Here is a 27,214-nt window from a genome sequence, read left to right as displayed (position 1 = left end):
TACGAGAAACAATAGCCTGGAAAGATTGGTAGAAGGGAGTACGAGCTCTTTTACCCTTTCCGGTCGGAAATCACGTATTGTCTTGAGTGGAGAAAATCGAATGCACCGGAGAAGAGTGTTTGAAAAGGTTTCCCACTGGTATAACAGAGCACTGTCGGTTCCTAAAAGTAGGATTGACCGTTATATTGGCCTATTCTGAATTCGATTGACTTCATTAAGTGCGGACCCTCGTGCTTCAAAGCAACCGAGGATAACATTTCACTCTATACATAAATAGAACGTAGTACATAGTTTATATCCAATATGAATGTAGAAATAAATGATTCAGAAATGGAGAAACGAAAGAAACATACTTTGTCTAGTTAATATTTGAAATGAATAAAATAACAAAAATGAAAGAAATATTTTCTGTCTTGTATTTTTATCTTGCGTTATTGTCTGTTTTAAAGGCTTTGATGACAATATTTTTTAGGACGTCGTCGTCTCCATAAAAAAGAATCATGCTCTATTGTATTGTAAGAAGATATAAGTATTTATAAAGAATAAAGATTCTAATTTTAAAAATAATCGGATGAATAGTTTCAGAAAAATGTTAGGTGCCTATAAATAAGGTTCTATGACGGTAAATAATATTGTATTACTCCACGATTTTATCATATTTTATTTATTTTAGCTCAAAAAAGCTAAAATGTCGCTTAACAAAATCTAAAAAACTCGATATTTTATTCACTAATCATTATAGGACAAAACTTTTTAATTTACCTACAGAACGCTGAGAGGCGCTCGTCATTCACGTTGTTATAATATTTCATAAAATTTCCAGTATTAAGTTACATACTCTTTCACAAGAAAGATATACTATATTGTCCTAGAATTTCAAATTTAATAATATCTACTAAGATGCATAAAAGCAAAGCGAGTGTAGACATTCACTAACACTTTGAAGCTACTTTGTATACATGAAGTACAAGTTACCTATGACCGGAATCCATGTCTGACTTACACTTAACAAATCTACTAAGGCCTAACTAAAGCCTAGCACTCTAGGTACCTTATGTCGGATTACTACAAATAATTTATAGAGTTGTATCTAAACAGGAAATTATATTCCTCAGAATCTGAGGCTCAGATGTAGATAGACTGACGATAGAAAATAAAAAATTGGAATAGAGCATAAAAACCCTCCTCGATCAACGTAAAATGCTGTCACGTTTCGAATTTCTGTTTTATTAACAACCAATTTCGCACGTCAACGATTTTCTCTCTGCTTGCAGGTATTTACAAGAGACACTTCCGTTCATCGACCGATCTAGAACAGCGATATGGGGTTGGAGTTATGGTGGTTACGCGACAGGCATGACACTCGCCATGGATTACCACGGTGTCTTCAAGTGTGGCATGTCTGTGGCACCCGTAACGGATTGGGTTCTTTACGGTACGTCTATGAGAGATAATATTTTCATCCCTACCAGCTTTCAATTTCATCACGATCGTTTTATTCATAAAAAAGTTTTAGCTGGTGAGATATACTACAGCATACTACAGTAGTAGCCAAAAAATTGCAACACTCGCTACAAATATAATTACAAACATGATACCTAAATATGAAAATTATTACATGAATCAAAATTTATTTTATTTCAAGTAAAAGAACGGAATTAGATTAATGAAAAATAACACAGACCATTACTTTTCATGTGATAGTTAAACCAAAAGTATTGATAGGTATTTGTAATGCGGTGCTATTTCAATGACCATTATTGTACACTTCGCAACAAAATTAAAGGACCGCTAATTTTGGGTCGAAAAATTATGGATTTTTGAAATATTGTAATTTTGAGAAAAAAAATCGTCAACAGTATACCTAAGCTCATTTTAAAGGGCAAAGCCTCTACTCTTTCATCCCTTGATTGAGTTTTCTCAAAGACGCTTTTATACTTCTATATGGGGCGGGAAATGGAAAATGGTTCTTTTCCCGACAATTTTCAAACTCCACAGAATTTAATAAATTTTTTTCGCACTTCGTTTTACCGTAAATTTAAAGACAGGTGTGTACCTTTTATAAAGAGCCCTCAAAAGTTGAAGTACGATTTTTTGTCACTGATTTATTGCTCTCTGAATGAAAAGTGTGCCACCGACATTAGAATAACCCAATGTACACCAAGTGAAGGTTGCATGGTTGGACTTATACCTCATGTGTTATACTTTGTATGTATTCAGTGCGTATTTAGTGCATGTTTAACGCGTATTTAGTGTGTGTCTTATGTGACACATACACCCTCTTTGTGATGTACCTTGGGTTATATAAATTGATAAATCGACGACAGAAAATTATACATCAATTTTTAAGGGCTCGTTGTTAAAGGGTGACATCTGCCTTTAAATTCATGGTAAAATGAATCGCGAAGACATTTTATTAAGTTCCGTAGAGTTGTTTGAATTTGGAAAATTTTCGTGGAAAAAACCGTCTTTACTTTCCCATTCTGCATCCGAGTATAAAAGCATCTTTAAGAAAATTCATTCAGGAAATGAAAAGGTACAGACTTTGCCCTTTGAAATGAGTTTAAGTACGCTACTGTATAATTTTTTAAACAGAATTACAGCAGTACAAAGATCGAACATTTTTTAGTTCAACATTAGTGATTCAATTAAATCGATGAGTTGAAGAACAGTACAAGTCCAAAATTAGCCATTTTCAAATAATCTTAAAACTATATCTAGATCACAAAACCAAAGCGTATTAACTCGCATAAAAAATTAGTAGACTTAATTTAATACATTCTGATTTTGGAGTACAAATATTATTATGTAAAATGTACAGAACTTTAGGATTAATTATTACTCCAGAATGTAGTTTTTGGACTTGGACTGTTTTTCAATTCTCCAATTCAATTGTGCTGCGAAGTGTATATAATATCACTACCTATTCCTTTAATTTCTTTCCCAACGACTTTCCACAAGTCTTAATTAAATGAATACTTATTACACGCCGAGAGGAAAACAAACAAAATAAAATTACGAATAACATTGCTTCGCCTGAAATTCAATACCCAGATAATACATAATTACGTATTGCAAATATAAACTAGCCTCGAGAAGACTGATACATTTTATTACCCAGAAATGTATTCTAACTAATTAAAGTTTACTTCGTTGTGGGAAAACAAGCTAGCGTCGGGTTCACGAAATGGAATTTAATACGAAAGGAAGGAAGCATAAAATTGTACGTACACATTAAAGAACGCGCAAGAAACGTCTTCGAAACGAGAAGAAGCATTCGTGGAAATTGGTGCAGCCACTGGACGCCCATTAAACCGGAAACGGACAGTTCTTCCCGCAAACTTCTAGCAAGGAGAGGCAACAGCATCGATTCTGTCCGCTATAAATCATCGGGCGCAAACATTTCATTAAACGCGCTTTATTCACAACGCGATGTAAAATGATTCGATCATTTTTCACACCCTCCCTCGAACGTTTCCAGTGCCCCATCCCAGAACGAAGTACCTTCGTTTCCCTACCGCAGCTTTCTACCCCTTTCGTCTCTCGTCCTATTGTATTCGAGAGCCGCTAAAAGCTTAATATCCTCGGCACTCGTGGATACGAACGTATCATAGCCACGAGAAAACTTCCCCGCAGCCTTCGCGCATTAATTAAACAACGCGTTGAATGTAATTCACGGGTACGATTACACGTGAACCGTGGCGTTTCATTTGTTGTGTTTTCCTCGCCAGAAAGACGATCGTCAGCGACGTCTGAGCCGAGTATTTAATTAAATCTTTTAACGACTTCGTTAAGGGGGCCACTGTGTTTGCGAGGTGTGATACTGTCCAAGTAACTGAGATTTGTAGCAATATAAATGATGATGGTGGCTGGAAGTCGCTTTAATTTCGAGCAACGTTATGAGAAGGATACTGTTATTGTTGGTAAAAGGAAAATAATCGGTGTTATTGCATATGAAAGGAAATGTCGAGGAAAATCAAATGTAATCTGTGAATTTAGAGTTCACAAATTTGAAGTTAGAGAATTGGGAAGTTACAAGCTTTAAGAATTGGAATGTTTAGGAATCTTTGTAGTACGGAAAATGTAGGAAGTTGCTTCGACTAACTCGCTAATTACAACAGAACATATATTGCTTTGCTGCCCGAAACATAATGATTATCCAAAAGTCTTCAAAATTAAACCATTATTGAAAGAGAAATCTACAAAGAGAAAACAAAAAATTTCATCAAGCTTTTAAACTCTTCGTGTGCACACTTGATTTTTGCACCTTTCGTAAACACACGGAGTCTACTTAGTTAGCGATTATTTTTTAAGGATTCTAAGTTTTCAAAAAATTTAAAAAAAATTCTGAGATACTTAGTGAAATCTCTATTTTAATGTATTATTGCTACTTGAGTCAAATGTTTTTAAGATTAATTAAAATAATGAACATTCGGAAGACAATTACAAAAAAATCAGAATTCACTACGGACAAAATCGACTCAATGTGCCCACAAAGGATTAAAACAAACCAAATTGATATTCAAAATAGTTTAAATTAGTTTAGTCGCCAATAATCATGAAGCTGATGCGATTTAAAAATACAAAAGAAAAAAGGAAACGTAGAAAAAGCCAGAAATACTGACTTTATAAATTAATGCAATTTACAGATTCAATTTATACGGAACGATTTATGGGTTTGCCCACGGCCGAAGATAACCTTCATGGATACGAACGAGGCCAACTGCTTAACAAAGTGGACAATATTAAAACGAAAATGTACTACTTGATTCACGGAACCCTGGACGACAACGTGCACTATCAACAATCTTTGCTGCTGGCTAAGGTTCTCGAGCAGAAGGATATTCTATTTCGGCAACAGGTTAGTTATCAACTTTACATTATGGTAAACTTGGGCAAGCTAATAAGGATACAGTAATCCCTCGTTAAGTCAAAACTTTTCACTCTCGTTAACTTCGTGAGAGCTACCTATCTTCGCTGTTTCTTGCTTACTTAACTGTAGACACCTTTCAAACCATAAATAATTGATAATCGTAACCTGAAAATAATATAAGGCTATCTGAATTGAGTGCTACATTTTTAAATTGAAAAAAAAAACTATTCGAGATATTTTAGGTCTGTATCTTAATGTAAAATCAATTTTATAACATTAATTGTGGAAAATAGAACATTAAATACTTCGCATCTCGACTGGAAACAACAAGTAGTGATCGATAGACTTAAAATAGGACATTCAAAATTAATTCATTCTTATTGAATTTCTAAAACTGACCCTTCAATGTGTGATATTTTCAGCTCCCAAATTACAGTAGGGCATATCCTTCAAGACTGTCCTAAATATGCAGAACCTCGTACTAAATTTCAAATAAAACAAACTCTACCAGAAGAGACATTTTACCAGAAATTTTTAATTACATTTTCGTATAATTGGAGGACTATTTCATTAATAGCGATTGTAATATTGTTTTTCAACTCATCAATCGTTTTTAAATCATTAAAATAATCTGTACTGTAAAAAAACCCAGAGGCTCTCTTTCGTCAATGGCGACTATAATATCATTTTTTAGTTCGTTAATCGTTTCTGAACTATTGATATAAACTTAACTTTTCGAAAAATTTCATTTAAAAAAAGGTTTAACGGAGTTAAATCACATGTTTTCAGCGACCAATTGATTTTTCCTTCCACTGAAATTGCATTAAATTGAGAAGACATCATTGGTCGCTAAGATCTTGCGATTTAACCCCGTCAGACTTTTTTTACGGTGTCTTTTGAAAAGTTAAGGTTACGTAATATTGCGTAATATTACGTAATACTTTTGAAAAGTTAAGCTTACGTAATACTGACGAATTGAAAAACAATAATACGGGCGTTATTGACGAAATAGAACCTCAATAATATGAAAATGTAGTAGAAAATTACGTACAACAAGTTGAGTTCGTGAAAAGTACCGGAGGGGTCATTTGAAAGGTATCATGTTTCATAAATGTCATAAAGTGGAGTTTATACTAAAATAAAGAAACCTGAAAAATCTCAAACATTTTGTGCTTATTTTAATGTAAAGATGTGACACTCAATTTGGGTAACCATATAATCAACGAAGAGAATCGTTCAGAATCAAATTTTTAAGTTCCCTATTTCATGATATATTTCCCTCAAAGCATGGTAACAAATTCCATTAATTCGTAAGTCCCTCGCTTCGTTAAACAGATTGATTAAAGAACCCAGTGAAGCAAAAAACGGTTCACTTACCCCGCACCACCCCACCCCCTCGTTAACTGAGAATCTGCGGACCTACTCGATGTTCAATTAACGAGGGATCATTGTATTCCTTAATTACAGAATGTATACTTTTCCTTTTCGTCGTTTTACCATGAACATTTATCTCCTACTCCCAGAGAATAATGAAAACTCATTTCTCTATGCAGACTTACACGGACGAGGATCATGGGATCGCACAATCACGGGCACATCTCTATCACTCCTTGGAAAACTTTCTGGATGAGTGTTACGAAGCCTCATGATTATAGCATTGAAGAGAAACGACAATCTACGATCCTCCGCGTCACCTGCCTCACATTCCATTTGTAAATACCTTGCCATTTGTACATACTCGATGTACGATATGTAATATGAAAGCGTTAGTGTATATAAGTGATAAAGAGACTAATAGGTACACTCGACGCAAACAGTTGTACGAATGAAAACAATTCATACTCTTCGCAGGCTTTTTGAAGAGTGATGCAAACGAAAAAAGAAATCATAATTTATGAATGGAAATTTCATATGTACTTCTTTATGTAAAATTGTTACAATTTTAACTGTTAAATGTTAACGAGGATCTAACAATTACGATGAACACCCCAATTGCAATTATTGGAGAGATAAATACGTATTAGAAATTGATATAATGCATTGGATAGAAGAAATTTTGGGTGAGCGTATTAAATGAAACATCCCATGTGTATATTATTTAATGGACTACAATTCATGGATTCAATGAATTGTTTCAGTCGAATATACTTAATAATTGTTGAGAATAATGGAACTGATCTATAGAATTTTTTAATACATTTTTTTGAGAGACCAGTTCACCTACTTATCGAAGGCCTAATAGACCCGAGACAAGATCTCTCTATATCCTATAAATAACGAGACATCGCTAACAAAGAAGCAATGTATCTTACAAAATACCCTGAAGTAATTAACAGTAAATTTCACAAAACAAATGCGTGAAAAGTTGTTGTCCTGGAACTTAATAGCTTTATTAAAAATCATGTTGCCAAATACATTACCATTCATTAATAAAGAAGCGTTATTAAATGTTGAGCAATGTTATGTGATGCAGTTTTATATTAACGAATTATGAAAAGATGTTCCTTCTTCGTTTCAAATGTTGTTTTATAATTATGCGAGGCAAGTGAAATCTGAATGCGAAATAAATAGTCAATAATGACTCTTTGAGGAGTGTTTATAAACAAATGTCCGATTCGGATATTATTCTTTCTGAAAAAAGAAAGCATAAAGAACGTATGCAACGATATCGTTACCGATATTCAAATTGCTTTGTTTAAAAATTATGGGTGATGGTAAACATATACTATTACTAATAGATAATCAAAAAAGCTTTTGTTATTCGCTATAATTTTCCTTGTACAAGCTACAAGTACTATATTTTTTAATATGTAAGGTAGTCAAGAAATTAAACTGATTTTTCAAATACATGTACTTATTCCTCAACTGGTAAAATATGAATACTACAATATAAATAGCGCAGTGTAATGTGCTCTTAAATTCTGCATAATTTTTTAATTATACAATTATTAAAAAAGATACATAGAAGCATAAATAAATACATATTTTATTCATTTATGGATTATTCTAACAATTAATTTCACTTATACACCATATTAAAAAATTACATTAATTTTTTGACAATCTTATAGAAACTGTTGCTTTACATTATAAATATAACTAACAATAGGTTACCTAAATATGTGTATAAATTTTTTATTGTTGATTTTATTAATGTTAGGATAATAAATCCTGTAACTATCACAGTTTAAGACCTTCCTCCTTATGTATATAATTATGTTGCTGAAAAGATTGTTAAAACTTTCTCTACAATATAGTATATCTATTTCTCTTTACAATTAAAATTATACTATTGTGACTACTAGTAATACTTTAAGTCTACTTGTAGCATAAGCAGCATACTAACAAACTCTTTAAATACAAAGACTTTATAATGAAAGGACCACTGTAATGGTTTCAAGGATGGATCAACAAACACTTCTTAAACTAATTGTTAACTTTTATTCCAATGTATTGTACAAAATATTTAATCAAATATATACAATTAAGAATACATAACAAAAGTATCCAATCATAAGTAACTAGAACAAAATTATAATACTATTTCAACTATATCTTTAAATTATTACTGTCCCTTCACTGATATTTGTTGATTATATCATGAATAAAGCTCTATGTTTTATTAACAGAGAGCGTTCATGTTTTAATGAATACCCCTGAATTAATCAAACAAATGTGTAATATATATTCCTTATGAATTTTCTGTCTCTTTGTATCTGAAAAAATATTAGATCTCTTATAAAAAAAAAAACAGACCCCATTAATGATTTCGTTAGCCATACAAAGTTTCATATTGTTATACGAAACATACTTGCACTTGGTGCATGTATAAAATACAGTTTGTCCTTCATCTGCAGATCTCAACTGCAGCGTTGCATATGACATTTTGTCATTTTGACACTGTGGACATTTTCGTTCTACAACTGGGCCGTCTGCATCTTCCTCATCATCATCTTTTTGTTTCAAAGAGCCGTAAACATTTTTTTCATTGAAATGAATAGTATATGACATAGCCATGTCCCCAAATGCTAATGCATATTAAATAACATGGAAGACAATATCTCAAAATTATTTAATGAAGCAAAGATTTCATATTTTGTTTAAATTAATCAATTTAAATTATAATGTTTTATGAAATTAAGATCATAATTGAAACAGGAAATTGAAGATAGCAAATACCTTCAGGTCCCCAAGTTCGTCTACAAGCATAACATATAACATCTTTATCGCTTAACAGAGGCAAAATCGATCCACAATCGGAACAAAAACCAGGTGTGCTTATAAAAGAAACAGTATCACTATTTTGATTCATTGCGAGATCGAAGATAACACGGTGAACTGTTCACGAACTACTGAATTGAATTCAGAATTGGCTAACACGTGCGCGCCAAGTGCTTGACAGTTGCGGTAAGATAGACTAACAATAAAAATCGAAAACGATCAGCAGCTTTTAAAGTCGCTTTATTTGTAACCTTGTTTTTTGCAGGTATTATATAGTCTCCAGCCTGGTATTATAATCCGAAAACAGGTAATTTTATGTGATAAAATAAGTCGAAAATGTAAAGAAATATATTTTCATATTTAGGTTAATGTACACGTGTATTTAAACAGACATGAAATAGAAACCTCTATCATTAAGATGCAATATAAGTAAATTATTGCATTCTTCAGTTAATAATTTTCAATTCATTGACAAACTTTCATGATACATTAACGAAAATATTACCAATAGTTCGAAACAAAGCTCACTTTTCAATTCGAAACAAAATATTTACATTTGTGATTCCCATATATCTATAAATATGAAAATATAGATATCGAAAATGTCGAACAAAAATGAAGAACAGATCGGTAGCCCTCTAGTGATAACTCCAAAACACTCTGAGAAGTATTGTAGGAATATTTTTTAATAGAAAAAAGCTTCTGTGCAATACAACTACATAAGTTAGCAACAATACAAAATATATTTTCAAACAATATAAATCTACAAGCTTCGACACATGGAATAAGAACATTGATTTTCGCGTTTTCTTGTGGATATTATTTCCATGTGAACCAGGGTGGGGGAGCAACTCTGATTTCAGTGTTTGAGTAGTTTCCGTGGTTGATAGACTTGTTTGCGGTGTTTTTGCTTTTATTCGGTTGTGTTCTATAATTATTGGTAAGTAAATATATTATTAATATAGTAAATATATTATTACTCTAGTAAGTAAATATATAAATATTTGTTAAATAAAACGGCAACGTGCAATTTTGTTATAAATTACGGGTAGAGCGTGTTGTGTATTATACTGTTATGGAGTATAATACGTAACTACATAACTGAAGTAACAAATTAGCGATTTTGCCTTAGTTGCATGTGACGTTTGAAAAATACGACGTTTATAAGAAAACAGGTTTTCAGGATATTCCAGTTTGTTGAAATTAATTTGATTTCAAACATACCGCGTTTCTGGAGCAAAGCAATTAGCACTCCAGGGAAGCCAACTCAATTTTTTAGAAATTTCTAAAATATTACTATAAGACATGTGACACAAGTATTTCTTGTTTGAAAAGAGAAAGTCTACAATAAGTCTACAACCTTCAACCTATGAAATAAGAATATTCTTTTTTACGCTTCTTTGTGGATGTGCATAGTAAATATGCTAGTTCATAGGAGCGTTTCTATGTAACAAATGCTATAGTATCTGTTTCCTATATTGGTGTGCCAGCATGCCACCAAATAGAAACTCACATTAACGTTCGATACAGTACATAACGCATACACCACGCGGCGTTTATCCGTGTGTATATTTTGCTCGTTTGCTCGGTCAGAACCGGCAAAATGGACGATATAGCACTTCGAGCATCTGATCATGTTTTAGAAGTGATTTTTTCATATTTAGATCTGCACACATTGAGAAATTGCTCGCTTGTATGCAAACGATGGAACCGGTTTTTAAATGACGAAAATAATGACGCGTGGCGGATGCACTGCATCCGAAAACTGGCCCAAGAGGCGCTCAGCTCCGGTTTATTGTCATCGGTGCCTACTTATAAATCGAAGCTGCGTGCTTTTTATCACGCGTGGAATCCAAATGACTGTTCCTGTAACATTTACATTAAACCCAACGGATTCACCTTGCACAGGTAGAACCATGGATTCAGTCATTAATCATTTGTGTTCCAGCACTGTGTCTTGAACCATAGCTACTACTTACTTAAGTTTAAATTCACTCTGTTTTTTGCGTTTATTGACAAACTAAATAGTATCATCAGCTGTATTTTGTTCGTTAAGATTGATGTATACTGTTCCTAATGTTTGATAAAATAGAGTTTATGGAGGGGTGGTGAACTATATCACAGAATATATTACTATATTACAGAAACCCTATTGCACAAAGTACTGATGCCTGTAGAGGTAAAATTGGTTTCCGGCATGGACGTCATGCTTGGGAAGTTATGTGGGAAGGCCCTTTGGGTACAGTAGCGGTCATAGGTATAGCTACAAAAGAAGCACCTTTGTTGTGTCGTGGGTATGTAGCACTATTAGGTTCTGATGAACATTCATGGGGATGGAATCTAGTGGATAATCATTTATTACATAATGGAGATGTACAAGGAAATTATCCATTACTTAATAATGCTCCCAAATATCAGGTACTATAATTTATAACATAGTTCAGAGATGAGTATCAATAATTCTTTAATATATCCTAATTTATATGACTTTATAATTAACAGGTTGGAGAAAGAATTACAGTAATACTAGATTGTGATGATAACACATTATCTTTTGAAAAGAATTACGAATTTTTGGGAGTGGCATTTAGAGGTATCGTATTTTACATATTGGTATATTGTAGTTTTAATTAACATTACTTTAGTATGGAGTGTAGTAAGATTTTAAATGAGGAAGTAGCAGTAAACTTTTCCAAAATATAGCTATAGATCCTATCTTTATAAGGATAAAACGTATATTCAAAATTTAGTATCTTAATGATTTTAATAACAGAATTAAATATATAGGGTTACCAGACAAAAGATTATATCCATCCGTTTCTGCTGTATATGGAAATACAGAGGTATCTATGGTGTACTTAGGACCGCCTCTAGATGGCTAACACTTTACTTCTAGTAGAAACATATCTTCTGAGGCTTATTCAAGGCTGTATAATGAAATACTGATACAGAATTTTCTGTATTATGTTAAAATATCTACTGTGAAGTAGAACTAGCACACTACAGAACTGTATGATATTCTTTATGAAGAGTGTGCTTGTTCATTGGGTCAATAATATTGTAAATAGTATTAGCATTCCATTTAAATTCATGAATCCAAAATAGGGCTTTATGTTGTGCTAACGATCGTAAATTATTCAATAATGGACATCAGTGAATATTTCTTGAAATCAAACATCTCCTAATAGTTAATGTTAAAGTTCCGTTACATAATAAAATTTGAATTGAATTTCATTTAAAACTAATGATAAACAATACAATTATGTAAAAATGTTCAGTGTTAATATTATCATATAACGTTTGTTATTGGTGATTTTTGATAAAAAGTTCTTTCATAAAATGATTGTGCATTTTAAACGAATGTGAGTTAAATTATATTTATTTCAGTGGTTTGCAAAATCATAGAAAATTACTTTGAACTTATGTGCATGTAGGCAGAAGTGAGAAATTTCTAATTCACTGTTCTTCCATACAGTATTGATATTTGAATCTTTCTTTGTATAAATACGTGCTCTACATGTATAAATTTTCTCTCATACGCCAAAGAGTTTACAATTCCTGTTTGTCGATAAAATAGTCACATACTACAGTGTATAATTTATTTTGATGGACATCAACAAGTGTACCAACAATAGTCAACCTATTATTTCCATTATTCTTATACTATTTAGATAGATATGTATGTATAGGAAGGAAAACTGTGATTTATTGTATTTTATCAGTGTGCTTATTTTTCATTTGCTACAAATATTGATAGTTTCCTAATTTTTTATTTGGACAAAATGAAATTGAGCTTTACTTTTTTATTTATTATACTTATTTCTGTTTATTTTTTAATATTTAAAATAAACTTTTGTAAGACCATGCAACAAAACTCAAGTTGTAGAGACATTAAGAAAATAGTATAGGGTGCTTCACTTTATAGTGTTCATAGTTGTTTTATTTATAAGTGTATAAAGCTATTTTTCAACTTGTAAAATACTGCGTAGTGAGAGATCAAATCGATTTGTATAATAGCACTTACAGCCATCCATGTTTCTTTACCTATGAGTGATCTTATTTATATTATTTTTTAATTATATTAAAATTTCCAAATAAATAGCGCTAGGACTAAAACTGGTACCTGTGAAATTCATCTACACAATATCAAAATTAAAGTAAATTTATTCTTATGCTATAAGAAGTTTTGTTGTTTTTCTTTTATCTTTTATTAATTATTGTATTAGTATGTGATATAGTTGTCTGAATGAAATTTTATTTATAAGAAGAGTTAAATATTTAGAAGTGTATCATGGTGTGTGTTTGGTGACCACTATTGTGGTAAATGCACAATACATTATACTTATTGCAAATAACTTTTTAATCTACGTACACAGTTAGTGTAAGAAAATCTTGTATTGGTCACACATGAAAATTGTACATCGTATTCCATAAAGTCTGTACTTATAAGTAATACTGTTATCAGTGATCTGAACAGTAAAATTCGGCTTAGAAATAGGCATGAACACGGTTACTTGAATTGTAAATATTCATTAGCATCATTGCTTTTTCTATGTGTAGTTATTGTGGAATTAGTTCTCTTCTTTCCTAAACATTTGTACAGAATTGTGTACATAGTGATCATGAATTGTACGAGGAGAAAATAAATCTTATTTCATATGTGTCCAATGGTTTCATCTGTGCGCATGATAAATATTAGAGGTCACGGACTGATACTAGAATTTGTACCTTTTTCGATTGATAACAGAATGAGTCAGATTTCTGTAAACAAATTCACGGAGTTAAACATTGTATTAAGGACTCATTTCGAGTACGAATTACCAAGATTACACGTGGAGTATAGTGGTGCCTTATATATCGTTCTTTCAATGTAATCTCGATGTGGCTACGATATACAATAGCATTAAGTACTACGATTTAATGAACGCAAACTCCATTGCGCATATTAACATAGATTTAAAACAATTCAGATCCATTAATGGAAAACGCATCATTTTGTAAATATACATGTTAAACTCGCGCATATAAATAATCATGTAATCTCCTGCAGAACTATTCTGTACAAACGTTTGGTGGAACAGAATTAGTCGAAATATTAACTAACAAAAGCTTGGAACACCGGTATACTCGCACGTATATCAAGAATATGAGAGTTTTAAAAGAAAGAAATGTACAACGCTCTGTAAATAAATTATTTTATTTTAATGCTTTAATGTTTGTATTGTTCTACATCTACCATTAAGCAGCAAAAAATCTAAAAATATTCTATCAGGAGACTCGGCAGAGTCTCGCGCCAAGTACTTAAGACTTAAGTAAAAGTGCGTGCGTGACAAGTCTCCTTTCCGCTGCGAACAATCAGCCAATTCTGGGCATGTAAAAACTATGTGCAAACAAGAAAAACAAATAGGAGAAAACGACAGTGATGGAGCATGTAGAAGAGTAGTTCAATGTGAGTTCAACCGGGAGAAAATTGGTTCACAGGAAACAGAGCCATGGTGTGACCCCTCGCCTTTGAGATGCTGATTTCACACGAGAAAGATCAGAACTATTTAGCAATGTCTGGAATCCATTACTTCTTCATCTTAATTTAGACTTCTTGTTATCGACTATATTTAATCAACTTTTTGCTATCGCTCCACTGCTGCTACACTTTTATGGAATTTATATAGATATTTGACGTACATTATACTCCGTTATATCTACTCATAAGTTAGTTAAATTTAACTATGTTAGTTCCCTATCATTGTAAGCTAACGTAGTAGCTACTTGCGCGTCTTATCTATGATTTCATAAATTTAAATAGCGTAAAGTTTATGGAAAGTTTTTTTCTTTTTATGATAATCTCTGGAAGGTTTAAAGGCACTTTAAATACTTGGCGCAAACTCTGCATTTTAAATGTTTTTTCGGAGGAGGAATAATACGTGTCTTTTCACATTGAATAAAACACATAACACAAGATATATTTTGCATAAAGAGTTTTATTTGAAACAGTTATACGTGAATATTTTGTACAAACTTTTTTCACTGTTAAACCCCTTTTTATCAAATTCTCATATTTTATTCCAAATTTGTACGCGATTAATACCATCATAAAATACGACTCTTCACAGCTTAAAAAAATATAACAATAGTAATTAATCGCATACTCGTCAAAATACAATGCACAATTTTTTATTTATATAGTTTTTAAATAAATACTCTTTGAATCAGATATATATACATGAAAGATTCAAAATGTTTACAGTGTAACTAGTCTTAGTGAAATAAATTTTAAAGTGAATTAATTGAAGGATTTGGTTTCTAACAATTCTAACTATCAATGTTATATAACACCAAGGAGTTGCATAATTCACGCAAGTACACTACTCTATTTGCAAATTAACTATCTATATATAATGATAAACATTTAATTAGAAAAAGAGGAATATGTCAATTCATTTTTAAATGCAATTTCAATACAACTGAGTAAAAATAATTTTCGCTCATTACATTAACGAATCTTCCACATACAAGTCTGTTATAAAACAGTAGTTTAAAATACCTTACATTATATTATGGCACAATCGTAATACAATTCTTTCAGGTAACATGTTTTTGACATCTATGAAGTTTAGATATTAAGATATTTCTAATAGTACAATCTTTCTTTCACAGCTGTTATACGTAGCATGAAATGCAATTAATGTTATAAAAGTTCTTACTTTCACAACGTTCTGAGGATTCTAATTAAGTTTTTCTGAGGCCTTTTATAGTTACATGATTGTACGGTGAATATAATTAATGTCCCCGTATTGTATATTAATATATTTATTGTTTGCATATTGTTTGTGTTCTTCCGTATGAAATTTTATAGTTATACTGAATAATTCGTATGATTAATTTATCATAATCTACATTTTTGTAGTTGATTACGGTATATGTTTTGTATAATTACAATTTTCTTCTTTGTACTTCAAAAAGCAATGCTAATTGGTCAAATTAGAAACGAATAAATCGAGTTTATAAGAATTAGTAACGATCGTTTCTGTATCCTCTTTCTTTTTAAAATATGAATTATTGCATACAAAAATATATTTTAGTGAACAAAGTTTCTGACACACAATATAAAACTGTCAGAGCAATTTTACTAACTACAGTGATACATAAATGTATTGCATGATAAGAAAATAATTATTTTATCAAATGTATATTATTAACATAATATTGTATCACATAATATCATTAATTGTATATAGCATCACCTACACCTTCATAACTGAGGATTGTCTCAATATATATATATATATATATAGAATAGGATCTAGATATTGAATTATTTAAAAGTATCGCAATAAATATATATACTTTAAAATCCAGTTTTTAAATTAAAATAAATCACAGGATTTATAATGTGACTCGATGAATCTCTTTTTTAACAACAGGTACTACTGTTTTCCTGGTCAAATATGCCACTAGTCGTAGTGTACTAAAATTAGTTTAGTAGCTACATCATACGTACATATATAAGTACATGGATAGATAAACATATAATTTAAATATATTGCATAATCATAAACAATATTGTAAATAAATCAGATCAAATTATATCACTTGTTACAAAAAAATCATTGATCATAATATAAACTTCATGAAAACAATGTCTAAGTAATTCTAATGTGGTGTATGTACACGTATAGACATAGCATTTTCTACTTTAAACAAACATAATTTTTTAAAATAAATACTTCAAAAACGAAAAGCTTTGTTTCTTTGATTCTGCAGTATCAAAAAGTGCAGATTTTAAGTAAGAAACTACCCCACCCAGATATACATACATTTACAGATATTATAGGAATCCATTTTATGAGATTGTCAAAATCTCATAATCTAAAAAATTTAAATAGAGATGTATGCTACACTCCAGTTGTAGCACCCAATTAAAGCTTTTAATACACTTATTACATATTCCTGTGAGATTTATAAATTTCTAATTGTTACTATATGTTCTGTACCTCTCCTATTCACTGTAACCGAAAATATAGTGTAAAAAATAACTATAAATGTGTCTGTCAAAAAGGACTTGTGTTCTCACAGACAACTGTACAATTACGAATGCTTTTATGAGCACAGAACATGTGTTCTTACCTTGTTAATAACATATAAATGTCTTATTTGTTTCAGCTATTAAGTACTTACTAACTTGCAGCAATGTTTGTACAGTTGTTGATACACGTTATAAAATATCGAATTACTTCACATGCATATGTCCATTTCCAGAGGTGTTTGTATTTTCGTATAATTTTTCGCTATCGTCGTATTTGTTTCTTTTTTTCGGAAGTACACACTCTAACGACGATTTTACTTTGGTTGGCGGAAATTTTGTTAAAAAGAAATCGGATGTATAGCAAAATAATTTGCACAGTAAAGGACATAATATTCCTTGATGAATTACTGTCCATATTCTGTAATATGAACCATCAAATGGATCCAAAACAGCTGCACATAACATGTGACTAAGATTAACTTGAACAGGCTAGAAAGTATATAGTAATTAAAGTTAAAAGCATGAAGTAATAAATTTAGATAAATTGTAAAATAAAACATACGAAAGCAATAATCTGAAGAATCCAAAAGTGATATCCCAAGTTCAGTCCATAACTGAAAACAGACCAGCTCATATCTGATAGGGGCTCAACATTATATACACCTAAAAATAGAAATTAATAAAGCAATAAAATTCAAATACTGTTTAGAGTAAGTTGTAAACAATTACCTCCAATTCGCAATAAATAATATGGTATTACTACCATCAAACCATGTTGAATATAATATAACGCTTTGTCTGCAAATATCTGTAAAATTCATGTTAATGTCATATTGAAATATTAAAATATTGATTTATAAACCAGAAGTGATAACTTACTTTTCGAGATTCTGTTTCTGGGAATAAATATGCTAAAAGAGGTCCATTCAGAAAATTTAAATGTATTCTGAAAATGGCTGTGACTAATGGACTAGGATTTGCTGACAACAAATACAACTGTAATGAAAAGTAATGATCATAAGAAAAGGAATGCATTATCTTCCTTTTGAAAATTGAGTTTTATTTTTTTTACCTGTATTGCTGTTGTTACGTGACAAGGATTTAATAAATATATAACTGTTCTACTGGTAAGTTTAAAACCAATTTCCATGCCCAATACTAATGACATGATAATCAACAATATCCTTCTACCAACTCTGTCATGGTTTATGTACGATACTTGAACTGGCAAACGAATTCGTTTGTAACCCCAGATAAGACATAACACAATAAATATAGATACCAAAGATGTTTCAATTATCCTTCGTTTAGGACTCAAGTAGTATGCACATTCTGGGCCTACGTTACGGGGTATGGAGCTATTAACACCATCATAAGCCCATTCAAACATTTTTGATAAGTCTAGTTATGTAGTTGGTACAAAGGAAGATATGTTTAAAACGTTCAATTTAGAAACTTTAGATGTTTACAATTCCTCTTGTTGCAATGAGAAGTGTTTATCCAAAACTCACGATTTTACGTTCCATTCATTGACATTCAGTGTCAAGTATTAATGTATGGCATCATGAATAGTTTCTAATTGCGTTCTGTCTGCATGTCGTCAAAGATGAATATCGAAGAAATGATTGACTCACTCAAGAAAATATGGGTAAAACTGAAGAACATAGAAGTTCCACAGTCGTATTTCTTCTTTTAATTCTGTGACGAGATCGAAAGAAAACTAACACCGAATGTAGAACACCTTGAACTGACATGCACCGTGTGTTAAGTCGCATTAAATATAAACAAATTTGAAACTTTATACCGCGCGTTTGTTATACTGGCATGTAGGTTATTCTACAGAACTGTTTTCACTTAGCATGATGTTCCTTTACAAAAGATTTAACCAAAGCATAAAAGAAATAGCTCTTAAATAAGATTAATCATCAATTTTTGTTACTCGCGCGGGAGAACATTCCCGACTTCCCGACTTCCATTATTATTTTCGCTTCAACTTCGACGTTATCGATCCAGTATTATGTAATTTTACAGCGCTACGAGTAATAGAAAGGGGTAGTAAACATAACGGGGAACATTTCCAAAAACAGAACATACCAACTTACGAAAAATTAGCAGACGACTCAATATATGTATTTGACAGTTTTGCAAACATTAATATGATTCATAAATATTATTTTAAATAATTATGCAATGATTCATGAATTCATTTTTCATTTTTTATTAATTCATTATTATTTTCATAGATAGCATTTTGTATTCTATATTTAGATGCAACAGATTGATACCGAAAACTTTAAACAAGCGAGATTCGATACTATCGAAACTTCAATGACTGCGAGTCGCGAAACTGCATGCGTAGTCTATTTCGAACAGGATGACGATGTAATGTAATCATCACGAATGTAAGCTTTTTACTATTTTCATTAGCATTATTGTAGGTTTTGTTCTATTTTTTGTGTTTTGAAATTATATAACATACTTTCATGTTATTAGTCAACAAAGTTAGGTATATGTATGTTTGGTACACATTACTTTTTCGAATTGTATGAAATATTCGGGTCTAGCTTTTAGATTTCAGACATTAGAGATTGAGATATATAAAATGCAAAAAATATTTAAGAAATGGTAGAAAACATCTCATAAACAGGTTAATTCATTATTCTTAAATCCCTTTTACAGTTTTAATGCATATCTTTTAAAAATACAATTTTATATAAAGTAAAATCTTTTACATAATAATATTTTAATGCGTATAGTTATTTATACATATGGATTTAAACATTTCAAAAGACTAATAAAATATAATTCTTTTTCATTAAAATGCGATTGTTTGATAGGGAAGTACATTTTATTTTATGTACTAGAAGACATTTCATGTTAATTAAATTAAAATTATTAAGTGCCCATAATTGAGTTTTCGATTGATGTACTCATTGTGAATAGCTATTTTTTCTTATAAAACAATTTGAATTATAATTTGTTGCTTGATAAATGTATTAAACCTTAAAATTTGCAATTTGTAATAGTTTGTCGATTTTATCGACTTAGTTTCTTTATTGTATGTGATTCCCAAAGCCGCCGTTCTTAAATGTAGAGGGCGCAATAGATTCAGTGGTTCTTTAAAGTCAACGTTTGAGATCGTGTGGCTTAAACTTTTTTATAAGATAATAAATTTATTTTATACCTTGTTTACGATTCTATTAAACTTTTAGTACTTTTGAAACATATCTGTATAGAGAATGATGGATCTGGTTTTACTATGTCTGGCTAATATGCAAGTTATTCAACAATAGATTTTAGAAATTTCAAGAAATAATTCTACATGATAAAATAAGATGAACATGAAGACAGACAAAATTGCGTTTTAGGCTTTATTTCTGAGTAGTTAATTGTTGAAAAAATGCCTAAAATATGCGTAAAGTTTCTCTGACTCGGAATTTATTTTATTTAACTTCTCTGTGCCTGACTAATGCACAGTTAGTAGAATAAGTCACAAGTCAGACACACTTCACGTGAATTTAAGGCGTTTTCTCAACAGTTAATAACTCTGAAACGAAGCCCCATGCGCAATTTCATCACTTTTGATTTTTGTTCTATTTTGACATGTAGAATTACCTCTTAAAATTTCTAACACTTATTCTCGAACATTTTGTAGGTACTTAACTTTTAACAGTGAAAATATATCAGTTGCAACTGATATCTAAAAGTTTGATAAACTACATTTTTACTGATTTTGGAGGGATATTAATACACACAATCTTTATGAACATGTTATACCTCTGCTTTTCTTAAAGTAGTACAGGTATAGTTGAATGTTGATATTTTATTTTAAGGAAAAGATATTGTAGAACTCATTTTGAGTATTTTAGTTCTTTAACTTCTCTGGCATGTCTGCCTGTCTGTGCGTCTTTCACCGAGAAGTTTATGTACATCTAAAAATTAAACCTTCTTTCTCTCGCGAGCCTTCCTCATTCCTTTGAGAAAACGACGCAGGATCACGTTTCTACACATAGACATCTTCGCATGTATCCTTCTCGCACGGCTCATCAATCAACCGCGACAGATTGAAACTCTGATTAGTCTTCTAACATTTACCATTACGTCACCTCACACGAGTTTCCATATCCTTTCTCTGATTATCCTAAAACAATTTCCTGAACATTTTTTTTATTAAGCATTTGAAATCGCATATGTGATTTATTCTAGCTGTACCATATTTAGAATACAATACTTCTTGTAATAATTTTATGCTGTTTATATTTACAATATTCACATAATATCTAAATTCTAGTATATATTTTCAGTAGTAAATCTTATTCTAAATTTTTAAGTTATATGCAAATAAGATTCTGTTCAACAACAGGTGTTAGAAATTTTAAGAGAATTTTACATGTTAAAATAGAACCAAAATCAAGAATGACGAAATTGCGTTTGAGAGTTCATTTCAGAATTATTAATTATTGCATGAACGTCTAAAGTTCACGTGAAATGTGTCTGAATAGGTCTCGAGCCAAACGCATCTTTTAAGCATTTTCTCAACAATTAATAACCCGAAAACGAAGTTTGAAATACAGTTTCGTGTATCTTCATTTTCATCTTATTCTGGCATGTAGAATCACACTTTAAAATTTCTGACAACTATCATCGAACATCTTGTATAAGAGATTCCTCGACATTTAGTTATATAAAAAAAATTTGACATTTTATACTGTTAAACCTCCGAAATGTAGACAATCGCCAATGTTGTGACAAACTATTCATTATTTGTAAATTTATGCTAAAATTTGAAGTATACGTATTACATATGTATTGTATAAGTATCAGCCTTCATTAAGAATTTTCAAGTAAAAATAGATATCTATGTTCATTCATAAAAAGACTCAGAAACGATTCACAGATAATAATAGTTAAACATCTCGAAATATCTCGATAATAGCAGGCTGCTTCTAAAACAATATTTTATAATTTCTTCACACTTGAGTTTACGTTACCGTAGAAATCACTTATATCTATATCTTATATCTTATATCACTTATTTTCTTAACAGCTCTACCATAACTTTATTATTCTTTAGTATTTTTTTTTCTCTTTACTTTGTCTTTTCCTCAGTACCCAACCCAGCGATTAGACGTCGCAAAACGTTATGTGAAATTACGTAAGCTCATTTCCATGGGTCTCAGACTGTATTGCCGTGTAATCGTAGTAAGCCGTTACTTTTATGTGACTGAACTTCCTTTGACGTGTAGCGTTCAAAGAAAATGCACAAAAAATATTGACGTTTTGTGAAAATATGAACAATGGTCGATATACACGTTATGTGTATAAACTATAGAATTGGATAACTGTACATATCAGGAAATTTGTGTTGCGTCGAAAAAACTACAAATAACATAAAATAATTTATATTAGTGTGGGTAATGATTCGCATAATGTAACGGTACGACAATAATGACGTCCATTTATGGTTGTTTTCCACCTCACAAATCAGTGTTATAGGATTCCAAACATGATAAAAATTAGTCACTTCTTGCAATGGAATTTTTTGTTTCCTTTTTGTTTAATATGGAAAGCTATTTGAGGGATCTCCAATATTACAAATTTTGATTTTTAGTTTACAGTTCGTCTAGAATTTACTTCTTTTTATGAAGAAGAAATTATCAAAATTATTTATTAATAAAGTTTATTTATCTCATTCACTTGCTATTTTTTCATTCTATTCATGCTTGTACAAATATACTTACTATTCTTCTTCTCTCAAACTTCTATTCAAAGTATTAAATTTCATTTGAGTCCCTTGCAATTCATTTCGAATTTTATTATCTTCCAAAAGTAGAAGTTAAAATTATACTAGTGAGATTTACTGGTATATAATTATGTATGTCATCTCATCATTTCTTTACAAGAAAATTGTCACAAGTAGAACACGAAAAGCTTTTGAGAAAAGCAGAAAGAAAATTTTTATTTAATTTGCTTAACACGTTCACACTGGCGCTGCAATTCGAGTTTCTCGCCAATAAGCGACTCTTTATCGAACGGTGTGAGCCACCTGTGGTACACGCCAGCGTAAATGTGTTAATTACTGTATTATTAAATATATATATGTTTGCTGAAATTAACGGAAAAATCTATTTCTTGAAATTATAAATTATGATAAATCTATAAAATTAGAAGATACTTCCTGCAACTAAATAAAAACTGAAAATTTTTCTAATTGTGATTGCGTTGTTACCTTTAAATAAATAAATTTCCTAAGAGCGTTATTATTTCAAAGTAAATGAAAAGAAGTCTGACCAATTTTATACTACATTCCTGTGCAATGAGTTATTTATGCAAAACCGCGCATTTACAAATGTGAAAACACGTGGAATGTGCAATCAGGAACGATTCCAACGATCCTTACACAACGCGCCTCAAACTTGTACAGCTTAAGTGAATTGTCTTGTCATTTCCGCACTAGTAAGCAAAGCTTGAGGATTGTTTTTTCCAACGAATCCTCCACCTTCTTCCTTGTTTACCTCCTCGCTTAGTTGCTTTTCGAAGACAGTCCCGTTCGATTTTGTATGCGAAATGTTTCACATTCCGTAAAACCAGCAAGAATGAGCGTCGCCTTTTTGCATCTTATTCTACTGAATCGTTTGCGGAGGTGTTAGTTCTGTCGTAGTTGGTTCGACGTGATAGCTATTCCAGCCTTAATTTATGCAAGTTCTTGAAGATAGCACGATATTGTAGGAATTTGAAAATCCTTTTTTAGTAGCTCCTTGAGTTTTATATTTTGATATCTGGGTTATTTTTAACCTGTTTCGAAAGGTTCCGAAACGCTTTATAGGTTATGAGCACAAAAACTGCTTTCTTATTGTTAAATAAATGAGGAATTTTATTGCAGATATCTAGAAAAAACGAGGAAGATTATTTTGAATAGGGAATCAATGTTTTTTGTCGTTTGCTAATGGTACTACGTTATTATTTAAATTAATGCAAATTACTATTACTAATTAGGAAATTTGTAAGGCTCTGCCGTATAGTTACTTTGCTACAAATGCTTATTACGTTTCATTTTTCGATTTTCTTCTTTAATTTCGCTTCTAGTTTGATTGGCTTGGGCGTAAGGTGTATGCAATCCGTCCTTGTGAATCGTCTCACATATTAACTGACCTAAATAAATAATAAAGATAAACGACGAGGATCGGTGTTAGCGTTGCCTTTCATTTGTATTCTACGATTGATTCTAATCGATGCAATCTGTGATTACAAATGCTACCCCCGTCTATAATGTTGAACTGAATAAATACGCCCATTTATTAACTGCATAATATAGTCTATATTAATGAAAGTAGAGCATGAAAAAGGAGAACCAGTGGGTTTCACGTAATGATTAGAGACACCTGAGGTTAGAGACACTTCATTGAAGTAATTTTTAACATTCTTAACAATTTTTATTCCAAGAGTCAGCTAATTGAAAGTATGAAATAAAATTGGTATATTAGATTGTTCACAAAATAGCGTCGAACTTTTTGCTGACAAATCTAAATTATTTTCTATTAATAATCTGCTATAGAGACATAAGATACCCCTCAAACAGGTAGATACGCAAAATCGTGAACAATATTTAACCGGCGGCTCAAAAAAATTTTAAACTTCAAGCTCTATTCAGCATGCACTTTAAAGTAACTTAAAAATTTTGTAAACAAGAATGGGGCCGTGCAATTATCTTTAATAGTAAAATAGTATTTCAGAAAATACATTTATTTTCATAAATTACATTTATTAATACAAAATGTTCCGACCAACCGAATAAATAAAACAAACAAAAAAGGTTGATCTCGTATTGCGCAGTTTATTCTTAAAAACTACTTGCGCTGAGTCAAATGCGGGCGCATCAATTACGAATCGCGTGCACAGATTCTGAAAATGCTCGCCTTTACGGTTTTAAATTATAAGTTAATGTATTTACTGATAGGCAAACCACAACGTAGCTGCGCACACGAGCCAAACGACGGGATATAAAACGAAATATATCACGTATCGGCAATGATACACCCCGCGGCGCACAAGCGAAAATAAAATAGCACCACTTATCCCGGTCAGGGATCAGAGTCCCGAGCGATGTGGCTCGAATGGCAGCGAAAGTTTTAGCTTGGTCTGTATTGCGGTAAAATGGAAGATAAAACGAAGACGATCGACATTATTATAGCTCGACTCGTCTACTGTGGAGTGGTGTATCAAGGAGTTTGTGGTCGTCGCTCCCTTTCGAGAATCGAAGATCTAAAGCATGATCGATTGGATTAAACTCATTATTGCGTCGATGCGCTTCTTGCACTGAGGCACACTTGCAAGTAACATAATTATACGAGTACTTTATACAAGATTGTAATTGATTGTTAATCTTTCTGCATTGAGTGATCCAGTTTTAAACCGATATATAAATTTAAAGAAGGATATAAATCTTTCAGTTAGTAGAAATATAAGAAGTTCTTCATTTCTTCTTATTTCTTTTAGAGAAGTATAGTTAATTTTATAGTCCATGGAACTAGTGAGCCTGCAATTTCAAGTATTTAGTACTTTTGCGAGATAACTTATCTTTATTGTTTTTCAAAATAATGTAATTGAGCACCAGTTATTTTATTAACCAAGGGTTTTTTTATTAAATAGACTTGAATATGTCTTTTTAAAACATGTCAGTTATTAAAATTCCACGCTTAAAAACGGGAACAATTTGATAATAGTAAGCGGCTTACTAATTCATCGATGTGATCAAAAATTACAAAATTTTCTTGTCGATTACAATAAAAAAAAAAAAAAAAACTAGTAAACTGATGAATGAAACTTTCTAGTCGGTTACGTCTGTATGCGCACGCGTTTATGTGTGTTCTAACGGAATCAGTGCAGCAAGAAATAGAGTCATTATATTATCGATGAAGCTCAAGCGGCCCTGAATGAAATTACCATATGACGCTAATGAATATAAATTCGGCCTTCGTGTAGCGACAAATTGTAAAAGTAGCGAGAGCTTTCTAAATGTTTTTGCGGTTGTAATGTAATGTTTATGGTATTTATGAATTATGGATAACGTTGATGTCGTGATTCACCACTGTAAACAGAAAAATGTGTGGAGTATCGACTTTTCCCTTCTTTCGTATTTCCAAGTGTTTTTCACTCGTGACCTACTCATGCAACCAAGATCGGTACCACCATTTTATTAATTCTCAAAAACTTCTCAGACAAATTTGAATCACGTCTTGAAATAACTGCTTTGTTATACTCGCCTCTGAAACCTACATGTTCAAATAATTTTCAAGTAATTTAGACACAGTCCTACATTGATACTCGACGCCTTTTTTCTATTCGTATAATACATTAATCTGCAGGTTCCCCACCGAGCAGATAATCGGATTACGTTGACTGGATGATATCATTCGCCGAACAGCCGCGTACTCGCGATCTTGACCGCTCACGCAACCACCTTTACAGCATCGTCTTCCTTCGACTTTCGATTATAAGACCACACAAGATTGCGCGTCTGTTTGGAACTTAATTACATTCAACACTCGAACATAGTGTTTCGTTTTGGTGGTGTAATGATTAGTATAAATTACTGCACTCTATATAAAAGAGAATTTCGCATTGATGTTAAAAGTTAAAAATCTTATTAACTTTACGATATAAGTGTGTTGACAAACAAAAGTGCTGTATAGAGAAATCGATAGTTATAACTATGTTGGTGTCCCACTAACCCCCAAAAAGATATATACACATGTTAGTTCGAAGAAGAGCATCAGAATATCTTAATGCAACTTTGGGACCAACTGAAACGTATCTTCCTTTTGGGACCCGAGGATTGAAAAGATAAAATTACATAAAATCTTGTTTGAATTGAGCCCTTTAATTTCAAGCATTGCTTGTTAATTGGCACACCCTATAGAAGCACCTGGCATCAGGTTAAGCGAGTTGAGGAGTATCTATATAAACGCGTAGGTGGAGAGGGAGACTTCGGGGCCTCGTCGACACTGCGAGAATCGTATTGGGGGACCGTTTTAAGCTGAACAAAGAGAAACGCTAGGGTAAAGCGAAAGAGTGAGGAGAAAGGCGATAGTAGGATC

General features: G+C 31.6%; 4 protein-coding genes across 10 annotated transcripts in view; 2 read left to right on the top strand and 2 right to left on the bottom strand.

The window, feature by feature from the left end:
• LOC143177133 (venom dipeptidyl peptidase 4) overlaps nucleotides 1-7,894 on the top strand; it is a 280,040-nt gene extending 272,146 nt beyond the window's left edge. For all 5 annotated transcript variants that reach the window (XM_076374932.1, XM_076374931.1, XM_076374930.1 and 2 more), the window contains exons 14-16: nucleotides 1,275-1,435; nucleotides 4,650-4,861; nucleotides 6,427-7,894. In XM_076374932.1, the coding sequence (XP_076231047.1) occupies nucleotides 1,275-1,435; nucleotides 4,650-4,861; nucleotides 6,427-6,522 (469 nt within the window). In that variant the 3' untranslated portion in view covers nucleotides 6,523-7,894. The remainder of the gene's footprint in view (nucleotides 1-1,274; nucleotides 1,436-4,649; nucleotides 4,862-6,426) is intronic.
• A 382-nt stretch (nucleotides 7,895-8,276) lies between these two features.
• Rpi12 (RNA polymerase I subunit RpI12) lies at nucleotides 8,277-9,634 on the bottom strand. Of its 2 annotated transcripts, XM_076393709.1 has the most exons (4): nucleotides 9,623-9,634; nucleotides 9,053-9,378; nucleotides 8,685-8,901; nucleotides 8,277-8,589 (listed from the first exon to the last, which is right to left on the bottom strand). In XM_076393709.1, the coding sequence occupies exons 2-4, from the start codon at nucleotides 9,183-9,185 to the stop codon at nucleotides 8,565-8,567; spliced, it is 375 nt and encodes a 124-aa protein (XP_076249824.1). In that variant the 5' UTR covers nucleotides 9,186-9,378; nucleotides 9,623-9,634; the 3' UTR covers nucleotides 8,277-8,564. The 2 variants fall into 2 exon arrangements, with proteins under 2 accessions (XP_076249824.1, XP_076249823.1); XM_076393708.1 differs by having other exon boundaries at nucleotides 9,053-9,632.
• Nucleotides 9,635-10,650: 1,016 nt separating this feature from the next.
• Nucleotides 10,651-14,307, top strand: Fsn (F-box synaptic protein). The gene is made up of 4 exons (XM_076374848.1): nucleotides 10,651-11,002; nucleotides 11,239-11,512; nucleotides 11,597-11,687; nucleotides 11,882-14,307. The coding sequence occupies exons 1-4, from the start codon at nucleotides 10,698-10,700 to the stop codon at nucleotides 11,974-11,976; spliced, it is 765 nt and encodes a 254-aa protein (XP_076230963.1). The 5' UTR covers nucleotides 10,651-10,697; the 3' UTR covers nucleotides 11,977-14,307.
• Nucleotides 14,308-16,330: 2,023 nt separating this feature from the next.
• Nucleotides 16,331-19,105, bottom strand: LOC143177074 (transmembrane protein 164). Of its 2 annotated transcripts, none has more exons than XM_076374846.1 (5): nucleotides 18,190-19,105; nucleotides 17,997-18,113; nucleotides 17,847-17,925; nucleotides 17,680-17,780; nucleotides 16,331-17,606 (listed from the first exon to the last, which is right to left on the bottom strand). In XM_076374846.1, exons 1-5 carry the CDS (start codon nucleotides 18,505-18,507, stop codon nucleotides 17,322-17,324), a joined length of 900 nt encoding a protein of 299 aa, XP_076230961.1. In that variant the 5' UTR covers nucleotides 18,508-19,105; the 3' UTR covers nucleotides 16,331-17,321. The 2 variants fall into 2 exon arrangements, with proteins under 2 accessions (XP_076230961.1, XP_076230962.1); XM_076374847.1 differs by having other exon boundaries at nucleotides 16,331-17,535.
• Nucleotides 19,106-27,214: the final 8,109 nt, after the last annotated feature.

Source organism: Calliopsis andreniformis, chromosome 3 (assembly GCF_051401765.1).
Source record: "Calliopsis andreniformis isolate RMS-2024a chromosome 3, iyCalAndr_principal, whole genome shotgun sequence".
Taxonomy (NCBI): domain Eukaryota; kingdom Metazoa; phylum Arthropoda; class Insecta; order Hymenoptera; family Andrenidae; genus Calliopsis; species Calliopsis andreniformis.
This window is presented reverse-complemented; position numbering and strand designations above follow the sequence as displayed.